Source organism: Paramisgurnus dabryanus, chromosome 21 (genome assembly GCF_030506205.2).
Source record: "Paramisgurnus dabryanus chromosome 21, PD_genome_1.1, whole genome shotgun sequence".
Taxonomy (NCBI): Eukaryota; Metazoa; Chordata; class Actinopteri; order Cypriniformes; family Cobitidae; genus Paramisgurnus; species Paramisgurnus dabryanus.
In genome coordinates this window covers 30,084,409-30,112,002 of record NC_133357.1, presented here as the reverse complement: position 1 = coordinate 30,112,002, position 27,594 = coordinate 30,084,409, and the positions used below count along the sequence as shown (strand labels likewise).

Here is a 27,594-nt window from a genome sequence, read left to right as displayed (position 1 = left end):
TATGTATAGCATGGCAAATATGTAGCATTAACGTGAACTAGAACAACCCCTCGTTTAAGTTATTATCAGTGCCTGACAATTCAGCCGGTTGACTGTATGCAAGTCTATTATTTTTCCATGAAATTGCATTTGTGAACAACAAATCCGTGTTGGAAATAACATAGCTAGCAAGCGGCGTGCAGCTAATGTAGTGCGTGTTTACAACTAAGCGTTACCTCCGGCTGGTGCTCAGTGTTTTAAGTTCAGGAGGTTTCCACCGGGAGGCGAATTAACACAGAGGTCATTAAATCGTTAAAAACACTGCATGAAGCGGTTTTATCCTTAAAACATCAGTGTCTCTTCAACGAACATTTGCCGAGCGTCAGCGAGCCAGCTGGATGGAGTGGAGCTGCTAAGGTGACGCAGCTAAAATAAAGCAAGCGGTTGCAACGATAATACTGGATGTAACTTGCCGTAATTAACAAAAACATGAGCCTTATTTGCAGCATTAATTGAACTATTTAACCATATGCATTTGACCGGAATGCACTTACAAATCGCGCTGTTATTAGAAACATTTAACTCTCTCCAGACTGAGCACAAGCCGCTTATAGAAGCAGCTGCCTGTCAGCGTGTACGGAATGAAGTCGTTACGGTCTCGGTTTTTAGACCGGCAGTCTGCCTGTGCCATTCCACCCTAATCCTGACTGCAACCGACATGTTAATATTATATCCACCATTTACAATCCTTCCTTTAAGGTCTGTTCTGCTTTTAACAGCTCAAAGCTTTTACTCTCTGTAGCTTTCGAGTCCGTTGTAGGCTACAGGTAAATTTTGCAGTTGTTTTAGTTAACTTTGCAGCGCATTTTATTGTCGGAAATGGTCCTGGGCTGGGTTTTCCTATAACGATTGAACTTAGCACTCAAGAGTGCTTTCTACAAGGTAAAACGATCGCTCGCAGCTGGGTTTTAAGTGCTACTAACGAGTCGCTATCCCTTTGTCAAGTGCTGAAATGTCACTTACTGAATGACTCGTAATTGTAGCAGAAGCTTGTTTAGGCTAATGATCTTCAGCCGAATATTATTTTTTAAAATATTATTAATTATTTTTCAATGACTTATTAAATGTTTTAATAATTTGTGCATCATGAAATATTCTTTTTTCATATTTAGTTAGGACTCGTCCCACTGCGCAATGCCTTCCGCATTTTATAATATAGATTATTCTTTTTATTTGTTGTTTATTATCCATGTTTATTTATTATTAGGGATTATTGCATTGTACCACGAATATTTATTTGGTTTCTTTAATCAGATGCCATACCCTTCAAAAAAAATTTTTTTTGTACTGTAGCCTATGAATTATAGCAGCAATTGGTAGGAACCATTTATCAATTTGCTAGTACCAACTTTTACCAAAATTGTACCAAATACGTTTTCCTTCTTAATTAATTTATGTTTAGTCATTTTAATTTCATTTCTCGTTTGAATTTTAAATATATTATATTAAAGTAATTTAAACAAATAAACAAAGAAAACCCCAATAAATAAATATAGCCTACATTTAAAACATTACATTATCGTTATTGCAGGAGTGCAATTTGCTGGTTGTCCTCCAGGTGACCTTGTAACACTGCTGTCTTACGATGCACTTATGAATGAACGATTACTCCAGAGCACTCGTAGATCTACGATGATTTTCGAGTGCTACTTAAGCTACAAAGCTTTTGGGAAAAGGCCCGTAATTCTAAGATGAATTGCACGATTGTTTTTACGATCTACTTAGCTTTACGATGCTTTTGGGAAACCCGGCCCTGTTCGTTTGGAATTTGCCTGGCGCACAGCTCTAGTCAGAAAGATTAAAAGGCGGGCTTTGTTTAAAAAAAAAAAAATGTAATGCATTTCTTTATATTACAATAATGAACAAGTCACCCATTTATCAAGTATTGATTCATTATTTTCACTTAATCCTTTTTGCTTTTTACAAAAAGTAGAATAGGCATGCATATTCTGCATTTAACCAAAATTATGACTGTGGCATTGAAGAAACTTTCCTATTTTAGTGAAAAATAAATAAGTTCTTTTGCTATTATTACGAAGCATATATTGATGAATTTTTAATAACAAATATGACAGTTTTAAACAAACTAAGTACACTGATAAAAATAATATGAAAAAAATTATACGCTGGATTTACAAAAAAAAAAAAATACAGTGCATCATTTTTACATACACTTTTTTAAAGTAAGTTTAACATGGAATTTAAGCCTTTGCAATTTAAGCAATTGCAATGTTTAAGTAAGTTTTACATGGATAATCAATTAGGCTTACTAAAAATTCCATGTAAAATAATATACTATTATTTTTTTATAATTATTTAATTTCCTTCTTACAAATTTTACATGATAAAATATAGGAATTAACTAAATAATGTGTTTATCTAGAATTACTCACATTTTTGCGTTATTTGTACTCAAAAATAATTTTTGTTTTTAACCTATTTTAAAAAAAATATAATTTACTAATTTTATTTAGTTAAATTTACTAAGCCACAAAATATTTTTACCGTGTAAAATAAGAAAAATGAAGTAGGTAAAACCGCATACCCAGCTAGACACTCAAATCGAGTCAAAACAGTATTGGCTTTTAGACCCGCAGTCTGCAATCCACCTTAACCCGGACTGCAGGTGACATGTTAAAATTATTCCACCTGTTACATCAAATCAGTAGTGGTTCAACCCAACACCCCCCCCCCCCCCCTTCATTGTCCCCCAACCCTACCACCAGTAAATAAATAAATACATTAAATAAAAACAAGCACTTTAAACAAAAAGCACACAGAATTCTTTTTTTGGTTTTTAACTGAATTCTAAACACTAAAGTTAATTCCTTAAAGTTAATTAAGGGTTAATTCCTAGTCCTCCCCTCGTGAGTTGTTTTTTGTCCAGGGCCTAAATGTGCATTAAAATATAGTTGAATGTATTTCATAAAAGATATACAATTTTGAATTATTGTTGAATTATCCCTTTTTCCAAGTATGTCATTATCAGGCACGTGCGGGGGGGGGGGGGGGGGCGGCGGGTGCCCAAGCACCTGCCCCTTTACCCCTGGATGACCAAAGTGCCCTTTTTGACAAGGCATTTTTTTGTAATTAAATGCCCTTTTGTGAAGGCCTGCCCAATCTAACTATTAGTAAAATTAATAAAAAAATAATTTAGACGCAAATAAAATTAGTCACATGATGACGTATTGACCTTTCATTGGACAATCTCTTTAGGGACGATCATCACTAGCTAGCTCACAGCGCTAGTAGCAGGCAGCGCCCACACGTGCACGACACGGTGCGCAGTACAGGGAGGATCCCCCTCGAGCCGGCATTGAACCGAAGCGATATGCTTGTTATATTAGTATTATTTTACAAGAACAACGTGAGGAGAGCATGCACAGCTTTTGTTTATTGCTGTCTGTGTGTATTAACATCTCTACAACGTTAGATGCAAACAGGGCTCTCAAGTCTCACGCATTCGGCGGGAGACACACGCATTTCAGCCAGTTTACACGCCAGTGACGCCACACCTTGCATTTCTCACGCTGAAAATAAAACATTCTTCCCATATAAAAACAATGGATGAGGCAAAGGCAGGGACGTTCTCTGCCGGGAGTTCATACAGGTAGCTGTCTTGAGTTTTTAGGTGTGCTCAACTTCACGCAGCAATGCAAGAACCGAAACGCATATGACATCAAAGTACCGCGAGAAATATTCGGGAAATCATACGGAGGAGTTTGATTTCAAATCGCTCTCGCGCTGTTCTAATGTCATCCCCCTGTCACGCGGAGTTTGTTGGAGGAGCAAGATCCGATGAATACGGTAAAAAAAACTCGTTTAATTTTTGTATCATATTGAATTTACGATTCCTGGACTCGCCTTTGATAAAAGACAATGTGAGCTGATGTTGGGTAATATAGCCATACTTGTGCTAAATTATTAACTCAGTCAAAAACTCTCCAGCTTTGCAACCAGTTTTAGTTTACCTGAAAATAAAGAAAGTACTAGAGGCTTCATGAAATGAATGAAAGGAGAGATGAATGTCAAAAACACAACACAAACACGATTCAAAACTATAGGCTACTCTCTTTGTATACAAATTTCGAACAGGATTAGAATAGAATTATATTTTAAATATGACAACAAAAACACAAGACTGTAAACGTAATAATATCTTAATGTCACAATGCAATAATATCATATAATTTCAAAACTGCATATACCGTTGACACACACAAACACAAAATGAAATGCACTGTAAGTCGTTTTGGATAAAAGTGGCTGCCAAATGCATAAATATATAGATATAAAACTCAGTCTATATAGATTTTTCTCTCTCACTCTATTTGCAAGGAAAATAAAGGAAAACGTTAGACTTAAAATCATCTTTCTATTCTGTATTACTTTATTATTTGTTTCAGTTGTGTGCTTGCGTGTCAGCGAGCAAAGTGCCCTTTTTATTTTTTGAGCACCTGCCTCTCCAATTGTCTCTGCACGGCCCTGGTCATTATGCACAATGTATCAAACTTTGAAAATGAAACAAAAACAATACCTTAAAAGTCCTTTTAAAAGCAGTAGTTATTAATGACATAACTGCATATCAGGGGCGCCGCTAGCAATTTTGGGCCCTATGAAAAAATACCCATTTCGTACCAAACATACAATCCAACCTACTGTAGCTATTCAAAATCTTTGTCTGTAATTTAATAATACAGAACTATTTATTTTGCTATTGTTTTGACCACAGTTATCAGTATTTATAGATACCTAAAATGTCTGCAGCTAAGATAATTTATTGTGCAATGCAAATTTAATTGAAAAATACAGTACATTAAATCAAATATTCAGAGAAAATGCAACATTCTTAAAGATTAAAGATAAATGTGACCATGCCTGTGAAAACCCAGCTGAAGTATTTCTTTGTGATTTACTGTTTTCCACATAAAATCATCCTATATAATGTAAAGAACATTTGTGAAAATATAAACTTGATATCTTTAATGTTGACTGAGTAATGTCATGTCAGCTATTAAATCATAGTGAAATTAATGCTTGAAATTAAACTGTGATGCTTTTTATCTCACAATAATATTTGAGGCTTTAGTCTGATTTTCAGAGACAGTCTTAGTGACATACTGTATTGAGCTGTTACACACACGACATTGTAACATTTAAAAATGGCGAACAACATCAATGCATCTTTTCTATGTACATTCTGCCTGAAATAAGACTGGGTCAACAATGCTTGACCAAAGCGGCGTGGTGAGCTTGAACCAGCTTACATCTTTTGGACCCAACATTCAATAGGAAAATTCAACTGCAGTAGCCACCGTTCAACCTGAAGAGGGCAGCACTCAGACGTTTTTACACCAGTATTGAAACACTTTATATCCAAATGTCAAAAAACTTACTAAAATCAATGAACAGCACTAATAAAACCCCCTTCTTACAGATCATTTACTAAAAAAAGTTGGTTTAGGGTTGAGTTATTATTTAAGAAAACAGCTATACTGTTATTAAATGATTCTTCAGGCTGTTTTTTAATCAACGGGGCTCTAAAATGAAATGAATGACAACTATAGCAGATTACGACATAGATTTCCATTGATTTCTTAACCCTGTTGCAAGTTGAGAAGCTTTAATATACATAATTTGACTAGTTTAGCCTTAGTTGCATTTCAGTTTTATCACAACCAACTCGATTTACGACTGCATAAAAATCCTTCCTTGGCATATTGCGTTACAAAACAAAACAGTGTGTAACCGATCGCATTTCTAGTTTATGTTAATTAGCTTATACGGGCTACGTTAATTTAAACAGCTTATAAGGGCTGACTTCGCGTTAGAATCATAACACAAAACAGGGAACGTAAATCCCCTTGTGTTTTTTTAAACTGGGGTGAACAGAGCGAAGACTTATTACAGTGGAAAGAAAACTGCATTGTATTGCTCCAGCGTCACATTGTGTAAACTGCATTTATAGTAAGGAAGTGCACATATGCAGATATCATAGGAAATAGCAGTAAATACACACATCTTGTTCTCTTCTGAAGTTCACGCGCACTGTGAGACGTGGATTGAAGACGGCGCTAAAACGCAGAGTAAAGACAGGGCGGAGCTAAGAGGGCTCAGCTTAAGGGGGTTGCGTGGCCGGCACAGTCCTTGGCTGGGGCCCTCAAAAGTTCATGGGCCCTTAGAATCGTCCTAATTCCCCCCCCCCCCCTTACGGCGCCCCTGCTGCATATACTGTACATTGTATATTTTGCACGTTTCTCATCCTCTTTTTAATCCTGCTTAACTGAAGGCTTCCGTTAGACCGTTTCTCGTTTGTCGTAAGGTTTTTGTACATTAAAGCTGTAGAGTTTCTCCCGCGGACTTTTCCCCCTCGCGCTCGGCCACGCTGTCTGCACGCTGTATATGAACTTGAACGCACCGCCTAAAGTCGAGGTGGCTTTAGAAGCACACTTCTAGTTCTAAACAGGTTAACTGAAAGCACAATGACATTAAATGAGCTGACGCGTATTTCGGGGTTTTTTTTCGCAGACGCGCACAGCTCCAGTCAGGACATATTAGCCAGTTTTGTATATCAGTAGGTTCCAAACTATTGCAACCCAATACGTATTTACAAGACCTACAATTTTTATAGAAATATAGGGGAAAACACATTTGTTCCCTTTTAGTAGTTTTTTAACAAGTCCCACTCCGGCCCTGATTTTGAGTGTCTAGCTGGGTGCACATTTTTACCGACTTTCTTTTTCTTATTTTGGTAAAAAAATAACAAGTTCTATTATTATGTAGCATACATTGATTTTTTTTATAACAAATATGACTGATTTATTCATTGGCAGATGCAGAACAATAAGGAGAAAGTAAAGGTAGGCTACACGCCTTTCTCCCTTATATGATTAAAGGCTTAAATGTCATTTTTAAAACGAAAGCACATGCTTGTCAAATTTATGCTGGCTAGATAAATGCAGAATCAACAATATCTTAAGGCTTTTTGTCATGAAATATTTGATTTATTTGTTCGTATTCATTGACCCTTTTTATCTTTTTGAAATTGTCTTTTTCCTGTCACTCAGCACGAATTTCTATAGCCTATATTGTTTTCCATGAACACAAATACATATATCAAATACTGCCTGACGAAATTTTGTGACCGAGCCAGCATAAATTTGACAAGCATAAACAGTCCGCTTTCGGTTTAAATTTGTTTTTAAATTAAATAAATTTTCTACATGTTCCTTGTTGTTCTGCATTTCCCAAAAATAAATAAATAGGCTACTTTGTTTAAAACTGTCATATTTGCTAGATAATAATAGCAAAATAACTTATTTATTTATCACTAAAGGAACGCCACAGTCATAATTTTGGTTAAATTCAGAATATGCCTGCCTATTCTACTTTTTGTAAAATGCAAAAGGGATTAAGTGAAAATAATTAATCAATACTTGATAAATGGATTAATCAGTCCTGACTAGAGCTGTGTGCCAGGCACATTCCAAACGAACAGGGCTGGGTTTCCGATAACGATTAAACTTAGCACTTACTGTAAGAGCGCTTTCTACGAGCTACTGAACGAACATTCGTTGTTCATTTACGTGCGTTTCCCAAAGATGTACGTATAACGATCGCTCGCAACTGGGTAATGCAATAATCCTTAATAATAAATAAACATAGATAATAAACAACAAATAAATAGAAAAATCTAAACTATATTATAAAATGCAGAAGGCATTGCGCAGTGGGACGAGTCCTAACTAAATATGAAAAAAAGAATATTTCATGATGCACAAATTATTAAAACATTTAATAAGTCATTGAAAAATAATTAATAATATTTTAAAAAATAATATTCGGCTGAAGATCATTAGCCTAAACAAGCTTCTGCTACAATTACGAGTCATTCAGTAAGTGACATTTCAGCACTTGACAAAGGGATAGCGACTCGTTAGTAGCACTTAAAGCTGCGAGCGATCGTTTTAGCTCGTAGAAAGCGCTCTTGAGTGTTAAGTTCAATTGTTATCGGGAAACCCAGCCCAGGACCATTTCCGACAATAAAATGCGCTGCAAAGTTAACTAAAACAACTGCAAAATTTACCTGTAGCCTACAACAGACTCGAAAGCTACAGAGAGTAAAAGCTTTGAGCTGTTAAAAGCAGAACAGACCTTAAAGGAAGGATTGTAAATGGTGGATATAATATTAACATGTCGGTTGCAGTCAGGATTAGGGTGGAATGGCACAGGCAGACTGCCGGTCTAAAAACCGAGACCGTAACGACTTCATTCCGTACACGCTGACAGGCAGCTGCTTTTATAAGCGGCTTGTGCTCAGTCTGGAGAGAGTTAAATGTTTCTAATAACAGCGCGATTTGTAAGTGCATTCCGGTCAAATGCATATGGTTAAATAGTTCAATTAATGCTGCAAATAAGGCTCATGTTTTTGTTAATTACGGCAAGTTACATCCAGTATTATCGTTGCAACCGCTTGCTTTATTTTAGCTGCGTCACCTTAGCAGCTCCACTCCATCCAGCTGGCTCGCTGACGCTCGGCAAATGTTCGTTGAAGAGACACTGATGTTTTAAGGATAAAACCGCTTCATGCAGTGTTTTTAACGATTTAATGACCTCTGTGTTAATTCGCCTCCCGGTGGAAACCTCCTGAACTTAAAACACTGAGCACCAGCCGGAGGTAACGCTTAGTTGTAAACACGCACTACATTAGCTGCACGCCGCTTGCTAGCTATGTTATTTCCAACACGGATTTGTTGTTCACAAATGCAATTTCATGGAAAAATAATAGACTTGCATACAGTCAACCGGCTGAATTGTCAGGCACTGATAATAACTTAAACGAGGGGTTGTTCTAGTTCGCGTTAATGCTACATATTTGCCATGCTATACATAAATGCTTTAATATCATTAATATAATATCGATAACCCGGTCTGGCCGCCTTTCAGCGCTGTAACACCGGCAACGGTAAATGGCAGTGAGCCCAGCTTTTATTTTGAAAAGAGCTTATTGAGGGGGCGTGGCATCACTTTGAAGCAATACCCCTGATTGGCTGACTACACGCATGGATCGTAGTGAAAAACTCTGCGGAAAGATAGTGCCAAAAAGATCTGTAGACTTGTGCAGAAGGATTCGTGAATGCCCTGTGATCTGCAAACACAGATTCAACACTTGCATGCTGAACTTTGCACAGAATGTGTAAGAATGTCTTTTTACAATGGTTGGAAAATACAAGTTAGACTGTGTTTGTTTGCAAAATATTAGGAGGGCATTTGTAGATTTTTTTAATGGAAAACAGCGAAACAGTTGTGTCAAAATTCTGAAAACAAATGCAACACAATCTACAAACAAATAATGACCCTCATGCGCAGACAACTCACTTTGCATTCATTTAAATTCTGTTTGTCAAGTACAAGTCGATGATTTCTATTTGTGAATCATAAAGAGTTGGTTTGCGGATTTTAAATCTATTTGTAAATCGCATTTTATATTTGTATGTCATGAAGAGTCTGTTCGTGGATTTTTATATATTTGTAGATCTCGTTTTACATTTGCGGATCATGAGGAGTTTGTTTGCAGATTTGGAACCTATTTGCAGATTTGTTTCGTGTTTACAAATTGTAGTCTCTTCATTTTCAACGATTATGGCATTATTTTGTCACAAAAGCGAAACAATAGTGTCAGAATTCTGAAAACAAATGTGACACAATCTACAAATAGAAAATGATATTCATCTGCAAAGAAGTCACTTTACATTCATTCAAATTCTGGTTTTCAAGTACAAGTCACTGATTTCTTTTTGTAAATCATGCTTTATATTTGTGGATCACAAAGTCGATTCGTAGATCTTGTTTTACATTTGCGGATCACGAGGACTGTGTTTGTGTATTTTTAATCTATTTGTAGAATGCGTTTTGTGTTTACAAGTTGTAATATCTATTTGTGACTTTTAGTCTGTCCATTTTCAATAATATTGGCATCAAATTACCCCCATAATTATGGAGTCAGCATTTTGCTCTCAGTGCTTGGCCGAGATGGACATGTTGGACGTGCATGACCGCTGCCCATCGTGTCTGGGTAAGGAACACCTAAAGGAAGATTTGTCTAACCCAGGGGTGTCAAACATGCGGCCCGCGGGCCGGATACGGCCCGCAAAGGTGTCCAATCCGGCCCGCATGATGATTTATACAGTTTAATTAAATATGAAATACATATTTTAAAAACCCTTTAGGCGGGTGTCTAGTTCGTTTTTATGAGAGACTTGCGGAAAGCAGCAAAATGCGGAACAGACTAAACACGGTGCCCAAAAATCTTGCCGTTTCATTGTTACCGCTCCCCTAAAGATCCACTGATTCCAGTAATCCACTTCGTGTTTTCCCGCCCGCTCCACAGAATCTCTATGTCCACTCTCTGCCTGGAGAGCAAAGACGACAGTTTCCGAAGTTCGTTGCAGTAACAGGTAGATTCATTACATTATATCAGTTGTTAAACCTCAGAATTCGTAATTTGGAAGTTTGTTTATGTATTTCTTCCGGTAATGATTTGCTGTCGGTGTTCTAAAAGTGCTAACAACTTAGCAAGCATTCGACAAAATATCCACATTCTTAGTATTAAAGTTACAATGCTTGTCTAAGGGATTTAATGTTCTCGATCAGATCTAAGTTAATATAAACACTAAATTTGCTGTTGTTGGCACACTTTGTAGACAAAAACACCAATGCCTTGACAAAATAAAGACAGAGAACAGAAAGGGAGGCTGCTAAAGGCAGTTCAACATTGCAAACATGGATTCAAAGCTCCATCAAGCCAGCAGGTAAATTATATTGAGTGAAAAAGAATGTCCAGGGTGCTCAGGGAGTTCAAAAAGCAAATATTAGAAGGTGCTCTTTGGGATAGGGAATTCCAAATAAATATATCAAAAAGATGAATCCAAGGCACTCTTCTTCAATGAAAAATTTTAAAAAACCTTTATTAAACTGGCTTCTTCATATTAGAAAGTTTAAAAATACATGGGGTATGGAAAACAACCCACGCGTAGCGGCACAAAACAGCCTTCTTCAGGGTATGTATTCCAAACAAACAATTGTCACTTTTATATGGTGATTAGAAACACCTGAGTGACATAGGACATGCATATACATAGAGTGTCCACAGGGTGGCTACAAGGCAAATGTAAAGAAAAAAAAAAAAAATAATTAAAACAAACATACACACTTACATACATACAAAAAAAAAAAAAACACCATACAACCATTTACAAAAAAGGACTAAAGTCTATTTCTTCATTTAACCCAGGGTATACTGTGGCCTGTAGTTCATGTATATAAAATGTTTCTCTCTGTAAAAGTATTTTTAATCGATCACCCCCCCGAATACTCTTTTTGATCGTTTCTAAGCCCTCTACCATGAGGCTTTCTGGATTGCTATTGTGTGCATTTTTAAAATGTTTAGCCATAGGGTAATCTAGATTGACTTTTCTGATGGCATTTTTATGCTCAGATACTCTATCTTTAAGACGTCTTTTCGTCCTGCCTATATAGAAGCATCCACATTGACAAGATAACCTATAGACCACAAAAGTAGTGTTACAGTTGATGAATGCCTTAATGTTATACATCTTATGTGTTTTAAAATCACAGAATTCTTTACATTGTTTGATATTAGGGCAATGATTGCAAAACCCACATTTATAAGTACCTTTTAACTCTCTATGAAGCCAAGTAGTCTGTTTTTTTGCAGGAAGATGACTAGGTACTAATTTATCTCGTAGTGTTGGGGCCCTCTTAAAACTAATTTTTGGGAAATCAGAAAACACTTCATTGAGAACAGGGTCACTCTTGATGAGATTCCAATTTGATTGTATAATCCTTTTTATGGGATTGGCCAAAGAGCTGCATTTTGTCACAAAATAAACTTGATTGGGTGCACAATGTCGTTTTTTCTTCTTCTGAAATAGCTCTGTTCTAGAAATGGATTGGGCTTTCCTGTAAGCATTATGTACAATTTCTGAATGATATCCTCTTTCCAAAAAACGACTAGACATAACTTTGGCTTGCGCTTCAAATTCCATTTCAGTATCACAGATACGTCTCAAACGTTGGAACTGGCCAAAAGGTATATTATTTTTTAGCCAATTTGGATGGAAACTGTCTGCTCTTAGCATAGTGTTTCTATCTGTTGTCTTGCGGTACACTGTAGTGTGGAGCTTGCCATCATTGCCAATAGATATAATTAGATCTAGAAAGTTAATAGCCGTTTTTGAATGTTCCATACATAATTTTATATTCCTATCATTGTTATTCAAGTTATCATGAAATTGTAACAATTCATCATAGGAACCATCCCATATCGGAAGAATATCATCAATGTACCTCCCCCACCATTTGATCTTAGCCCTATATCTATTTGAATGGACAAAATCCCTCTCCCACAAACCTAAAAAAAGGTTAGCATAGTTAGGGGCAAAACATGCACCCATCGCAGTGCCCCTAACCTGAATAAATAGTCGGTCTTGGAAAAGGAAGACATTGTTCTTAAGTGTCCATTCAGTAAGTTGGATGAGAAATTCGGAGGGAGGCAAAGAGTCAATGGGTCTGTTCATCAAAAAATGTTGTAACGCTTTTAAACCATCATTATGAGCAATATTTGTGTAGAGAGACTCAACATCCAGTGTAACTAGGAAGCAGTTGTCTGGAACTCTCATGTCACTTAAGACCTTCAATACATGTGTGGTATCCTGTATATAGGAGGGAAGTTGTTGAGCTAATGGCTTGATGTGGAAGTCTATGAATTGCGATGCTGGCTCTGTAAGAGACCCATTGGACGATATGATTGGCCTGCCCGGAGGGGATTCAAGAGACTTATGGACCTTAGGGAGCATATAGAAGGTGGGTATTCTAGGATGTTCACATAAAAGAAAATCATGCTCCTGTTTTGAGATCCATCCAGTGTCCTTTGCTGCGAGCAATAGATCTTTCAATTTATCTCTTGTGTTGTCTATTGGATTAAACAGCAGCTGTTGGTAATACTCTTTATTTTCCAGTTGTCGTAGAGCCTCTTCAACATATTTGTCTCTGTCCATTACTACAACTGCTCCCCCTTTATCTGCAGGTTTTATGATAATAGACTCATTATTAGCCAAATAATCTATTGCCAATTTTTGAGATTTAGTCAAGTTCTCCCTTCTTTTTTGATTTGACGATAAGAACAGTCTTTCAATATCAAAGTCCACCTTTTTGGTAAAGGCAGTCAAAGTCACATTTGAAACTGGAGGCAAGAAGTGTGATTTTGGTCTAAAGGAAGATCTTTGTGCTATGCTTTCATTTCTCTGGTTTTGATGATACCAAACTTTAAGGTGAAGACTTCGATAAAATCTAAATAGATCTATTTTGGTATTAAACAAAGTCGTGTGGTGAGTAGGTGAGAAAGAGAGTCCTTTAGATAACACACTGACACAGTCAGGGGTAAGAGATGTTTTGGATAAATTAATTACCGTCTGCTCTTGTTCCGGTCCCTGAGATTCCATGGTTGTGGTTTCAATTGTTGTTGTCCTTGACCGCTTTCTGCCTCTCCTTGTTTTCTTCTTCTTATATTGGATTTTGTATGTTTGGGTCTTTCGTCCAAAAAATCTGACATAGAAGCAGTTGGTGAAGACATATTGGAGATAGAAGTGGATTCTTCATCGCTGGTAGTAAGATTGAAGGACACAGATCTCTGTTTATGTCTGTCCCTGTGATTTGGTCTCGTCCACTTATATACTCTGTCTTCTTTGTAATCATTTTCATCCCTCTTGAATTTCTTGATCTTTTGTTGTCTGACCCAATCTGTAAGTTTCTCAAGGTCCTGTTTCAATTTATTCTCAAAGGGCAATCTTGTATCATCATTGCTCATTGCAGATATTTGTACTTTTATCTCATTAATTTTTTCTTGTATAGCTTCTTTTTCTTTCTTGCTGTGTTCAATGATTAGCAGGATCAGATCTAATGAGCATTTGTTCAGAATAGCTTCCCATTTTGATCTAAAGTCTGTATCTTCTATACCAAAGGAGGGGAATTTTTTCATTCTAAGGCCTCTTTTATATACATGAACTACAGGCCACAGTATACCCTGGGTTAAATGAAGAAATAGACTTTAGTCCTTTTTTGTAAATGGTTGTATGGTGTTTTTTGCTTTTGTAATATTTGCTTTTTGAACTCCCTGAGCACCCTGGACATTCTTTTTCTCTATTATATTAAGCACAAGGGACGTGTTTTCTCTGGAGTTGCTCTGCTCATATTCAGTGAGCATTGTGGAGTCGTATTTAAGCTCAAGATGGAGAATGGAAGACATTACACAGCATTCTCATATTCAAATGAGCAAGCCAACAGCATCATCGTTACTCAGTCCTTACTCGACGGTACTACAAATCCTCCTGGAGTTGAACCAGATGTGAGTAAAAAATATTTTGAACTAAAAAGAATGGCAGAGAAAGAGATTAAGCTTCATTGGAGTATTGTCAATCTGTCTGATTACTGGCGCGAGGGCCGCATTCCAAGAGGCCTTAGAATGAAAAAATTCCCCTCCTTTGGTATAGAAGATACAGACTTTAGATCAAAATGGGAAGCTATTCTGAACAAATGCTCATTAGATCTGATCCTGCTAATCATTGAACACAGCAAGAAAGAAAAAGAAGCTATACAAGAAAAAATTAATGAGATAAAAGTACAAATATCTGCAATGAGCAATGATGATACAAGATTGCCCTTTGAGAATAAATTGAAACAGGACCTTGAGAAACTTACAGATTGGGTCAGACAACAAAAGATCAAGAAATTCAAGAGGGATTAAAATGATTACAAAGAAGACAGAGTATATAAGTGGACAAGACCAAATCACAGGGACAGACATAAACAGAGATCTGTGTCCTTCAATCTTACTACCAGCGATGAAGAATCCACTTCTATCTCCAATATGTCTTCACCAACTGCTTCTATGTCAGATTTTTTGGACGAAAGACCCAAACATACAAAATCCAATATAAGAAGAAGAAAACAAGGAGAGGCAGAAAGCGGTCAAGGACAACAACAATTGAAACCACAACCATGGAATCTCAGGGACCGGAACAAGAGCAGACGGTAATTAATTTATCCAAAACATCTCTTACCCCTGACTGTGTCAGTGTGTTATCTAAAGGACTCTCTTTCTCACCTACTCACCACACGACTTTGTTTAATACCAAAATAGATCTATTTAGATTTTATCGAAGTCTTCACCTTAAAGTTTGGTATCATCAAAACCAGAGAAATGAAAGCATAGCACAAAGATCTTCCTTTAGACCAAAATCACACTTCTTGCCTCCAGTTTCAAATGTGACTTTGACTGCCTTTACCAAAAAGGTGGACTTTGATATTGAAAGACTGTTCTTATCGTCAAATCAAAAAAGAAGGGAGAACTTGACTAAATCTCAAAAATTGGCAATAGATTATTTGGCTAATAATGAGTCTATTATCATAAAACCTGCAGATAAAGGGGGAGCAGTTGTAGTAATGGACAGAGACAAATATGTTGAAGAGGCTCTACGACAACTGGAAAATAAAGAGTATTACCAACAGCTGCTGTTTAATCCAATAGACAACACAAGAGATAAATTGAAAGATCTATTGCTCGCAGCAAAGGACACTGGATGGATCTCAAAACAGGAGCATGATTTTCTTTTATGTGAACATCCTAGAATACCCACCTTCTATATGCTCCCTAAGGTCCATAAGTCTCTTGAATCCCCTCCGGGCAGGCCAATCATATCGTCCAATGGGTCTCTTACAGAGCCAGCATCGCAATTCATAGACTTCCACATCAAGCCATTAGCTCAACAACTTCCCTCCTATATACAGGATACCACACATGTATTGAAGGTCTTAAGTGACATGAGAGTTCCAGACAACTGCTTCCTAGTTACACTGGATGTTGAGTCTCTCTACACAAATATTGCTCATAATGATGGTTTAAAAGCGTTACAACATTTTTTGATGAACAGACCCATTGACTCTTTGCCTCCCTCCGAATTTCTCATCCAACTTACTGAATGGACACTTAAGAACAATGTCTTCCTTTTCCAAGACCGACTATTTATTCAGGTTAGGGGCACTGCGATGGGTGCATGTTTTGCCCCTAACTATGCTAACCTTTTTTTAGGTTTGTGGGAGAGGGATTTTGTCCATTCAAATAGATATAGGGCTAAGATCAAATGGTGGGGGAGGTACATTGATGATATTCTTCCGATATGGGATGGTTCCTATGATGAATTGTTACAATTTCATGATAACTTGAATAACAATGATAGGAATATAAAATTATGTATGGAACATTCAAAAACGGCTATTAACTTTCTAGATCTAATTATATCTATTGGCAATGATGGCAAGCTCCACACTACAGTGTACCGCAAGACAACAGATAGAAACACTATGCTAAGAGCAGACAGTTTCCATCCAAATTGGCTAAAAAATAATATACCTTTTGGCCAGTTCCAACGTTTGAGACGTATCTGTGATACTGAAATGGAATTTGAAGCGCAAGCCAAAGTTATGTCTAGTCGTTATTTGGAAAGAGGATATCATTCAGAAATTGTACATAATGCTTACAGGAAAGCCCAATCCATTTCTAGAACAGAGCTATTTCAGAAGAAGAAAAAACGACATTGTGCACCCAATCAAGTTTATTTTGTGACAAAATGCAGCTCTTTGGCCAATCCCATAAAAAGGATTATACAATCAAATTGGAATCTCATCAAGAGTGACCCTGTTCTCAATGAAGTGTTTTCTGATTTCCCAAAAATTAGTTTTAAGAGGGCCCCAACACTACGAGATAAATTAGTACCTAGTCATCTTCCTGCAAAAAAACAGACTACTTGGCTTCATAGAGAGTTAAAAGGTACTTATAAGTGTGGGTTTTGCAATCATTGCCCTAATATCAAACAATGTAAAGAATTCTGTGATTTTAAAACACATAAGATGTATTTTTTTTTTTTTTTTTTGTATGTATGTAAGTGTGTATGTTTGTTTTAATTTTTTTTTTTTTTTTCTTTTCACATTTGCCTTGTAGCCACCCTGTGGACACTCTATGTATATGCATGTCCTATGTCACTCAGGTGTTTCTAATCACCATATAAAAGAGACAATTGTTTGTTTGGAATACATACCCTGAAGAAGGCTGTTTTGTGCCGCTACGCGTGGGTTGTTTTCCATACCCCATGTATTTTTAAACTTTCTAATATGAAGAAGCCAGTTTAATAAAGGTTTTTTAAAATTTTTCATTGAAGAAGAGTGCCTTGGATTCATCTTTTTGATAAATTATATTGAGTATTTTGCTGATTGTCACACTTTAATTCTTGTTATTATATTTCCCATTATAATCACATGTCTAAGTTGATGCTAGTAATACAACACATAATATTTATAATACTTTATTAAAACCATAATAATAGTACCACCCCCCATAGTGCCATTTTTGGTTTGGGCCACTGCCCCATCTAGCATTTTCTAAATGACTGTTCTTATTACAAATATATTCCAAAGAAAAGTGAATGGTTTATAAATAATTTTGGCATTAAGGCAAAAGAAGTTAAATTAAAGCTTTTAAACCTATAGGGCCAGTGGGTTTTGTTCAGATGTAAATTTGTGTGTATAATATACAGTATGAGTGTGACCTTATGAAATGTAGTTTTCACAGAGCTGTGTGTTTCTCTGGTTTTCTTGCTAAACAAACTAATTAATTGGTATGTTTAGTTAATTTTAACACAATTATCAGCACACTAAGGTTTAAAAAAATTATCCGGCCCGCACTACATGGTGTTATTTACCATCCGGCCCTCAGCCTAAAATGAGTTTGACACCCCTGGTCTAACCCCTGTCCAGAGTGCAGTATTAAGCCGGTTGAGCTGCGCCAACAGCGTTTGTCTAGTGCTTGTTCGTAGACACTGAAAGACTGATCCGCTAGCGTTTCTGCTCTCACACTCAGTGACAGCGGACGTAGAGGGGTGCGACGCGGTAACGTTGGCAGCCACGGACTCACTTTTTAGTGAATCTCTTAGTCAGCCACTGACTGACACGATGTTACCACCAAATCGATCCTCCCCCCTATACCCTTGGTCAGTGGCAGCGAGCCGGGGACAGGGAGTGAGACATCTTCAGTTGCACTATCGTTGCGTGACACTTTCAACAGTGTGTTTGCGAAACTGGAGCTAGATATACCAGCAGCATCAACGGGACCGACCAATCTGTTGTGGCGCTCGGTACCCGGGGTGAAGGATATGCGCCTTCCACACTGCAAAGATTTTACTGAGGTGGTATCGGCAGCTTTTCAATTGGCGCTGTCGTTTCGGCCGGACTGTGTTACTCACATGCTGGCGGATATGTCCACACCAGACGTTGTAGGACTCGCGCGATGCCAGCTTTAGAACCCTGCATGGTTTCCCTCATTGTATTTCCGGACAAAGCCGGAATGTCAGGATGTGCGTTGACCTAACAAGGAATGCAGACGCACAGATGATACACTGGTCAAATATACAATACCGTAGCCAGACTGGGTCATGTAGGTAATTCTATGGGCCACTTGCTTTTAGCCCTGAATTAGTTTCTGCATCCTACTAGTCACGAGGACACAGCAACTAGTTTACTGGAAGCCTCACTTCAGGCTCTCTGCGCTGTAGCCAGCGACTGTGGGAGAGCTCTGGGTCTCCTCACTCCTCACAAGCTAGGGCTTTTCTGCACCCCAACTGCAGTGTTGGAGAGACTTGGCTTCTTGAGACACACGAGAAGGGCTACAGACTGCAGATTCATCGTCAACCTCCTCCTTGCACCCAGGTTTGCCGCACAACAATAGCGGACGAGCGGCAAAAATTGGTCCTCATGGCAGAGTGCAACAGTTTTGCAGAGGAATGCCATAGAGGAGGTATATCCTCTATTATGTTCGGGAACTTTTTATTCCCTTTACTTTCTGTTCCCAAAAAGGATGGAGGGTTCAGCCCCATCCTGGATTTAAGGCACTTAAACAAATTCTTAAAGCGTCTACCGTTCCGCATGGCCGATGTGGTCCAAGCCATTGTCCCAGGTGTATGGTTTGTTACCATAGACCTAAAGGATGCTTATTTTTATGTGCCCATTGCGGAGGAGCACAGACAGTTCCCGAGATTTCATTTTAGCACAAGACCTATCAGTTCAAAGTCATTCTGTTAAGGCTCTCTCTCAGTGGTGGCTAATTGCAATCTGCGAACCCTTGTATGGGTCTCGGGGAACTTTCTCCTTTTCCTCACCCATTGGCGGCAAGACAATTTATACAGTCGGGTAAACCGTTTCTGCAAATGGGGTCTCCCCCATCACAAAGAGAGGTGATCATGATGGACGCCTCCCTCTCGGGGTGGGGGGGTATGGCAACATCAGGGGGTGAACCGTCTGTGGGAACTGCACCTATGAAAGTGCCATATCAACATGCTGGAGCTACAGGCAGTTTTTCTGACACTCAAGCACTTCAAGATGGTCCTGACGGGGAAGCACATCCTGGTCAGGATGGACAACACCTCCATGGTGTTTCCCATTAATCATCAGGGCGGCACGAGGTCCTTGTCCTCTCTGCACCTGACATGGAAGCTTCTGGCAATACATGTTACTGGCCATCTCAATACTGCAGTGGATTCTCTGTTCCGGGGGGAACTGAGGCTGACAGACTGCCAGTTGCACAAGGAAACTGTGCAGAAAATTTGGCACACCTACGGCGAGGAGTCAGTGGATCTATTCGCCTCCCGGAAGACGCATTGCCCTCTGTGGTTCTCCGAACGGACGGAACAGGGATCGCTGGGCAGGGATGCCCTTGCCCACGAGTGGCCAGACCGAGTATTATATGCCTTCCCACCGACAGCACTGATATGGGCGGTGCTCAACTGGGTCCGGGAGAGAGGTCACAAAGTGCTCCTGATTGCGCCCAGTTGACCAAGCATGCCATGGTTCTAACGCGGATATTTGCTCTGCGGCGACTTGGTCTTTGACATGCACTTGGTCACGTTTTTACAGACTGAATGTGGTCTCGCTCCCACCTCTTTCTTTTTCTGTGCTTCCCAGTGTGGTGTAGTGTGTGGATTGTTTTGTGCCTGTGCACTTTGTTAATAAAGATGTTGAGTTCAATTACTGTCTAATGTCTTTACATCCTCGTGACTTGGTGGTATGAGTCTTCCACTCTGTTTACGCCTGGCAGTCTGGAAGTATGAAATAGAACGCTGGTTACAAATGTAACCATGGTTCTATGAATAGTGGAAGACCGCCAGAGTTCTTGGTCACTCGGAATCTCGAGAATGACCAGTGAAAAAGATCATGACATTGCGATAGGCTTTATATTAGACTATTAGATGTCATGAGGTCATGAGATGACAACCAATCAATAAGTTCTCGTAACCAATGGCCAAGTGCATGATATTTCCACTCTGTTTACGCCTCTTGTGGTCTTCCACCAGTCATAGAAATACGGTTACATTTGTAACCAGGCTATAACCGTAGACCAAAACAGTAGAGCGTAACACAACGAACACAAACAAATGATTATACAAGATTATAGAGCTTTATGTCTGTAACAAAACATAAAACTTCAACATTACTCCACTAAGTTCTTCGTTCGTCGCTTATTACATCCAAGATCAAATGACACATCCGAGATGTTTAGATCTCGCTAATTATGATCTCGCTTATTTGGTTTCTTTGAACACCCCTGCTGTTGATGATTAGTATAGCGGGATTTAATTATCTGAGATCACTGCGTGTTTGTGCACTGCAAGAAAAGGCAATACATATTGATAGTAGAAACACTGATCAGCAATGCCCATTTTTAACCCCTGCAGAGCTATTGATGAAAGGTTGTGAACTTTTTATGACACTGAATTTAAAAACCCAGTTAAAAACCCAGTTAAAGCTACTTTTGTACATAAATCACCATAAATAATGTAACATTTTCTGTAAAAATATACCCAGGTGAAAAAGTAGTACACTTCCATAGTGTACTTAAAGTGCTTTATTTTCGCACACTAATTTTGTACTTAATATACTAAAAATTCATCTTTAGTACTTCTTAAGATGTTCTTAAAATCTTAAAAGTGTACTTCACTGTGCTATTTTGAGACACCATGAATATGAACTAAAATGCATTTTTAACATACTATCTCTGTATTAAAAAATGTATTTACTTAACACTTGAATTAAACTTGAACTCAACTTTCATACAAAGATGGGTTCAAGTTTACTAAAAGTGGTATCTAAATACATTTTTTAAATACATTTTTAGCACATTTTAGTTCATATTTATGGTGTCTCAAAATAGCACAGTGAAGTACACTTAGATGATTTTAAGAACATCTTAAGAAGTACTAAAGATGAATTTTTAGTATATTAAGTACAAAATTAGTGTGCGAAAATAAAGCACTTTAAGTACACTATGGAAGTGTACTACTTTTTCACCTGGGTAATCTTGATATCTTTACTATCCTTGTCAAAGATTGAAATTAATGATTGTAATTAAAATTTGATGCTCTTAAAGTACTTTAAGTATCTTTAAAAACAGTTAAATGCTATTTTGTCTGTTTGTAACAGCAACTTAAAAAGCAGAATAAAAAACACAGGTGTTAGTACTGCATCTTCATGTAATGTGCTGGCAGGAGTGATGTCTCTAAACTGATTGATTGTGCAGATCATCTCTGGAGGCAGCTGCTCTTTCTTAAACCCACAGCCAATGCAACAATTTAATTTCTGATAAATAAAATTGGAATTGTAGTTTATTATAAGATTGTGTTTTTCTCTCTTTTGTGCAGTTGTAGATAATACACCAACACTTTCAGCAGTTCTCAAGAATATGTTAAATGAAGTATGATGTGCAGTAAGGGAATGTAAATGTCATTCTACATCAAAAGATTATAAAGTGCAACTGTTTCTGAGCAATGCACAGGACAGTAAAGAAATTCTCTCAGATGACAATCCTTTTAGAGAAACTATTTGCAAGTGGTTAAATAAGTTTACTTCAATTACATGATTCTAATATAACTGATAACTGACTACAACAATATTAGCAGTAGCCCACATTAACTGAAAGTCTTGCATCTGCTGAGTCTGCACAGAAAAGTGTAGTAAAGAAGATAAAGATATGTGAAAATATGTGGAAAAAAACGTATTTGGTTACAGGGCATTTGTCTTCCATTGCGCTGCTAAGAAAAGTCATGTGATCACGGCTGGTGTCCACATAAGTTGACCTCATTGACAAATGTTGCTTTATGAATGACGTACAACATGTCTTAAGATGGGAGTATCTGATCTGTCTGATTGTGTTGTGGACTCAAATGCATTTATCAGACTTCTATTTAATATATTTCCACATATATGAGGCCTGAAACTGATCAGAGCATACCATAATTTATGCCCTTTTTGTCAGAATTCAAAAGGTCAAAATGAGGAAACTGAAGCACACACTAGGGGGTGTTGTGATGCATGTGACTTTCACATTAGAGATGTATTCAGGTCCAAGTACTCGCAAGGGACACAAATTTGAATGTGATCCACAGTCGATTCAAAATCATCTTCTGTGCGCTTTGAGGACTTTCCTTTAAAATCATCATGGCGTTGAACATATTCTGCCAACAAAGCAGTATTTCTGAATGGCCTGAGACTGGGATTAAGCGGATTTGAAGGGAAAGTGTTTGGTGAGTGTATAATACGTGCAGAATATTCGGTTAATATGATTATATCCTTTTTGATGGAGGTTACGTTTAGCGGCTTTTGCATCGGAGCTTCTTACATTAATCTGCTGTCTTTTTCTGTTAAATTAAACAATGTGTGGGCTTGTGTCTTGTTGGCTCCTGTCTGTAGATTTTGCTCTAGCAAAAGATTTCACAGAATATTGTGTCACAGAGTGACTTGGGGCGGAACCAAAGATGGAGAGGAGAGGTTCCGCCCGGACTGGATTTTTCAAACTCATTTTTACTTCCTGGTTCCCCACGGCAACGAAATCGGGCGTAATTCGCTACAGGTGCGAGTGTGAGGCAGTGTTCATTGACGGGCGGTCCCTATGATTGATAGGGACATAAAAGGTGAGCTGAAGAAGGAGAATGGTGGTTCGATCTTGGGCGAATCAACTCCTGCCTTGGGCAGAACAACAACCACCCGCCGCGGAAGAGACTGCCGGGAACCGCGAGGAAGCGGGCGGACAGAGTGCGGGGCTGGTCTGGGTGAGAGGACGGCGTGGTTGTGCAAAGGAAGTTGAAGCGTGTGTTGTGATTAAACCGTTGAGTGTGTTGGGCAGACGCTGGGCTACCTCCGTAAGGATTACTCTGGGACTGTAGGAAAGGAAACTAGGAGATCGCTGGGCATCTGCAAAACAAGAGAGAGACATCGTGAGGATTAACGAAGGGTGAGCAGTAGCGTATTAAGAACGCACAACGATCGGATTGTTGCTATGTGTACGGAGGCTGGAGAACGCTTTCTCACACGAAGCTGGAGAGAAACTACGGAGCAGTGAGTATTGCATACATTGTTGTTAATAACCCTAAGGGTTAAAGGAGTGTGTGTTTTACCTTTCTAGCGGCCCCACCAAGGGAAGTCAGTGGGCGAGCCATGAAGCTGGAGAGAAACCACGGAGCTGTGAGTAATTGCATATATTGTTGTTGCAACCCTAAGGGTTAAAAGAGTGTGTGTTTTACCTTTCTAGCGGCCCCACCAAGGGAAGTCAGTGGGCGAGCCATGAAGCTGGAGAGAAACCACGGAGCTGTGAGTAATTGCATACATTGTTGTTGACAACCCTAAGGGTTAAAAGAGTGTGTGTTTTACCTTTCTAGCGGCCCCACCAAGGGAAGTCAGTGGGCGAGCCGTAAAGCTGGAGAGAAACAACGGAGCTGTGAGTAATTGCATACATTGTTGTTGACAACCCTAAGGGTTAAAGGAGTGTGTGTTTTACCTTTCTAGCGGCCCCACCAAGGGAAGTCAGTGGGCGAGCCGTGAAGCTGGAGAGAAACCACGGAGCTGTGAGTAATTGCATACATTGTTGTAGACAACCCTAAGGGTTAAAGGAGTGTGTGTTTTACCTTTCTAGAGGCACCACCAAGGGAAGTCAGTGGGCGAGCCGTGAAGCTGGAGAGAAACCACGGAGCTGTGAGTTATTGCATATATTGCTGTTGACTATTCGAAGTGTTAAAGGAGTGTGTGCTTTACCTTTCTAGTGGCCCCATTAAGGGAAGTCAGTGGGCGAGCCGTGAAGCTGGAGAGAAACAACGGAGCTGTGAGTAATTGCATACATTGTTGTTGACAACCCTAAGGGTTAAAGGAGTGTGTGTTTTACCTTTCTAGAGGCACCACCAAGGGAAGTCAGTGGGCGAGCCGTGAAGCTGGAGAGAAACCACGGAGCTGTGAGTTATTGCATATATTGCTGTTGACTATTCGAAGTGTTAAAGGAGTGTGTGCTTTACCTTTCTAGTGGCCCCACCAAGGGAAGTCAGTGGGCGAGCCGTAAAGCTGGAGAGAAACAACGGAGCTGTGAGTAATTGCATACATTGTTGTTGACAACCCTAAGGGTTAAAGGAGTGTGTGTTTTACCTTTCTAGCGGCCCCACCAAGGGAAGTCAGTGGGCGAGCCGTGAAGCTGGAGAGAAACCACGGAGCTGTGAGTAATTGCATACATTGTTGTTGACAACCCTAAGGGTTAAAGGAGTGTGTGTTTTACCTTTCTAGAGGCACCACCAAGGGAAGTCAGTGGGCGAGCCGTGAAGCTGGAGAGAAACCACGGAGCTGTGAGTTATTGCATATATTGCTGTTGACTATTCGAAGTGTTAAAGGAGTGTGTGCTTTACCTTTCTAGTGGCCCCATTAAGGGAAGTCAGTGGGCGAGCCGTGAAGCTGGAGAGAAACTACGGAGCTGTGAGTAATCGCATTCATTGTTGGTAATAAACTCAAGTGTTAAAGGAGTGTGTGTTTTATCTTTCCAGCGGCCCCACTTAGGGAAGCCAGTGGGTGAGCCGGAGGATAAGTGTGCCGATAGGCAGCGGGCATCAAAACCTTTAGTTGGTTGGGGCTTCGTCAGCGCAACATCAGAGGCTGCCTTTTTCAACCAAGAGCTGGGTTTGTCTAGAGAGGAGCCAGACCCTACTTATTCACTGGAGTGTGTGAAGTGCTGTGTGAGGAGTGATTAATTGACGTGAGTACACAAGTTGTAGTGTGATGCTGTGCTTTATTGTCTGCGTTCCCTCGTAGGGAAAAGGAGCTCTTTGTGAGTACCACCGGCAGTCGCCGCGTCGGCGAATACCCAGTCTACTCCATACACGCCAGGATATAAGCCCTGCAAGGACCCGTGGACACGGTAGGGAAGGCACTGAGAAGGACGTGGTAGTCTGTGCCAGAACCACTGACGGAGGAGCGGCCAAGGGAAGGCCTAGGGGGGCCCAGGAGCTGTAAACACGCTGTGTGTGGCTGGAGCACTGGAAATAACTGCTATCTGTCTAGATCTTCGCCTGCCTTAGGAGAAAGGGAAGAGGACATGTGGATCCCGTTAGCTGGAACCCACGGATAGCGAGGCGCCGCCGCGCCGGCTGCAGTATCAGGAGGGACCCCCGCTCCCGTGTTTGGCTCCATTGGTGATGTGGTGACGTACACCTTCCTTTCCCCCACTTCCTCCAGTGCCATCAGTACTGAACACGTTTTGAAAGCCCTGTAGAGAGAACACACTCATTGCCACGAGCTAAAGCTATACTTACCCAACACGTCTTGAATGCCCTGTAGAGAGAAAACACTCATTGCAACGAGCTAAAGCTATACTTACCCAACACGTCTTGAATGCCCTGTAGAGAGAAAACACTCATTGCAACGAGCTAAAGCTATACTTACCCAACACGTCTTGGATGCCCTGTAGAGAGAACACTTACCTGGAGGTGAGGTGACGTGGCCCATCTTTCAGCCTAGTCTGGAGAACCTGAAATAGAGAAACAGAGAAAGACTCAGTGACGAAGACGCGAGCCCGTTAACCTAATATTACCCTCACTCTGTGTTTTAATTTGCCCTCAAGAGGACGAAGCGGGCCGTGCAGAGACTGCCCACACAGGAGGTGGGTCGAGGACGAAGGAGCTCCGCCCAACCCTTGCCCTGTGATCCCATGGCCCTGCAGCTCTGACCTCTCCCCTCCAATGTCCCAGGCCCGTAGTGTTCCCCCTGAGGGCGAGAGGATATTTTAGATTCCCTTCCCCGTTCCCTTTCTTCTTTTTAAATTAAATAAAGTTGTTATTAATTTTACTTACTTCTTGTTTGGCTGGTCATTGGGGTGCTTTGGGGTCCTCTTAGAGGCGGAACTGTGGTAAGAGCGTGACCCACGTAGTTTGTGGTCCGCTCGGGCCGTGACAATTGCATGATAAATAATGAATGTCAAAGTGTTTGGTTAAACCACATTTTACTATAGAAGAAAACATGATCTCCACAACACAATGTGATGTCATATGTTGACCAGTAATCAAGAAAACAGTGCCATAAAGCTAAAGAAATAATGATGGTGAAGTGTGTAACAGTAGATACTGATGTGAACTGACTCATTAAAAGATAACAGCAGATTATTTAAGAGGGGAAGGGCAGGAAGCAGGTATTTCAAGACGAGGCTTAGGTCTGAAGGCTGAAATCGCAACACACAAACACTGGTTATAAACCTTGTATTCTGTCTACTTTGGGTAGGGCTTTAAGTTTCTGTTTGGTCTCCAATTCTGAACTGATTGCAGGTTCAAATATGGCTTCGGGCTGGGTTCGAGTAGGAATGGTTACAAAGGGACAGCTTGACATTTTCAGTAATGGTCTTGGTTGTGTGATAGATTATCATACATTTCCACCAATAGAACTCTGTGCATGCACTTACTTGAGTATCTCCAGTTTACAATGCACTTACTTGAGTATCTCCAGTTTACAATGTGAATCATCCAACAGATCAGAGAGCAGCTTTATTCCTAAATCTCCTGGGTGATTGTAGCTCAGATCCAACTCTCTCAGGTGTGATGGGTTTGATCTTAAAGCTAAAGCGAGAGCAATAAAACCTTCATCTGACACCATACAGCCAGATAATCTGCAAACACAAATAGCATTTAATAAAACACACACTGAAACAGAAAGGAATATGTAATGTTTTGTAATCTGGTTTTGTGCAATATGGACCTTATTCATTTTGATATTCATGCAAATGATTTTATGCAAAGTAATTTACGGTGCATTCAAGTTATACATTTCATAATTTGTGTGTTTATTGGGGATCAAATTGGCTATGTTTTGTGCTGCTAATGCAATGCTCTACCAATTGAGCTACAGAACCACTACTGACAAAATCAATAACTTAATTCTTAGGAGATTTTATAAACTCACAAGACACTGATGATAGTGACTAACAAAAACACTGTAATTTAATATAATTCTGCAATTATGTGTCTATCAGTCAGGAGGGCTGTGACGGATCACAAAACTCACGGTTCGGATCACATTACGTTTTTTTAAAACACGGATCGGATCATTTTTCGGATCAGAACAAGAAATGGTGGGAAA

The 27,594-nt window shown here is 39.4% G+C and overlaps 1 protein-coding gene across 2 annotated transcripts in view; it reads right to left on the bottom strand.

The window, feature by feature from the left end:
* Window positions 1–27,594, bottom strand: part of LOC135772947 (protein NLRC3-like) — a 121,898-nt gene that overhangs the window by 45,714 nt on the left and 48,590 nt on the right. The window contains exon 7 of one of the 2 annotated variants that reach the window (XM_065286542.2): window positions 26,951–27,124. The exons of the other annotated variant lie outside the window; for it this stretch is intronic. Coding sequence (XP_065142614.1) covers window positions 26,951–27,124 — 174 coding nt within the window. The remainder of the gene's footprint in view (window positions 1–26,950; window positions 27,125–27,594) is intronic. 2 annotated transcript variants of the gene reach the window in all.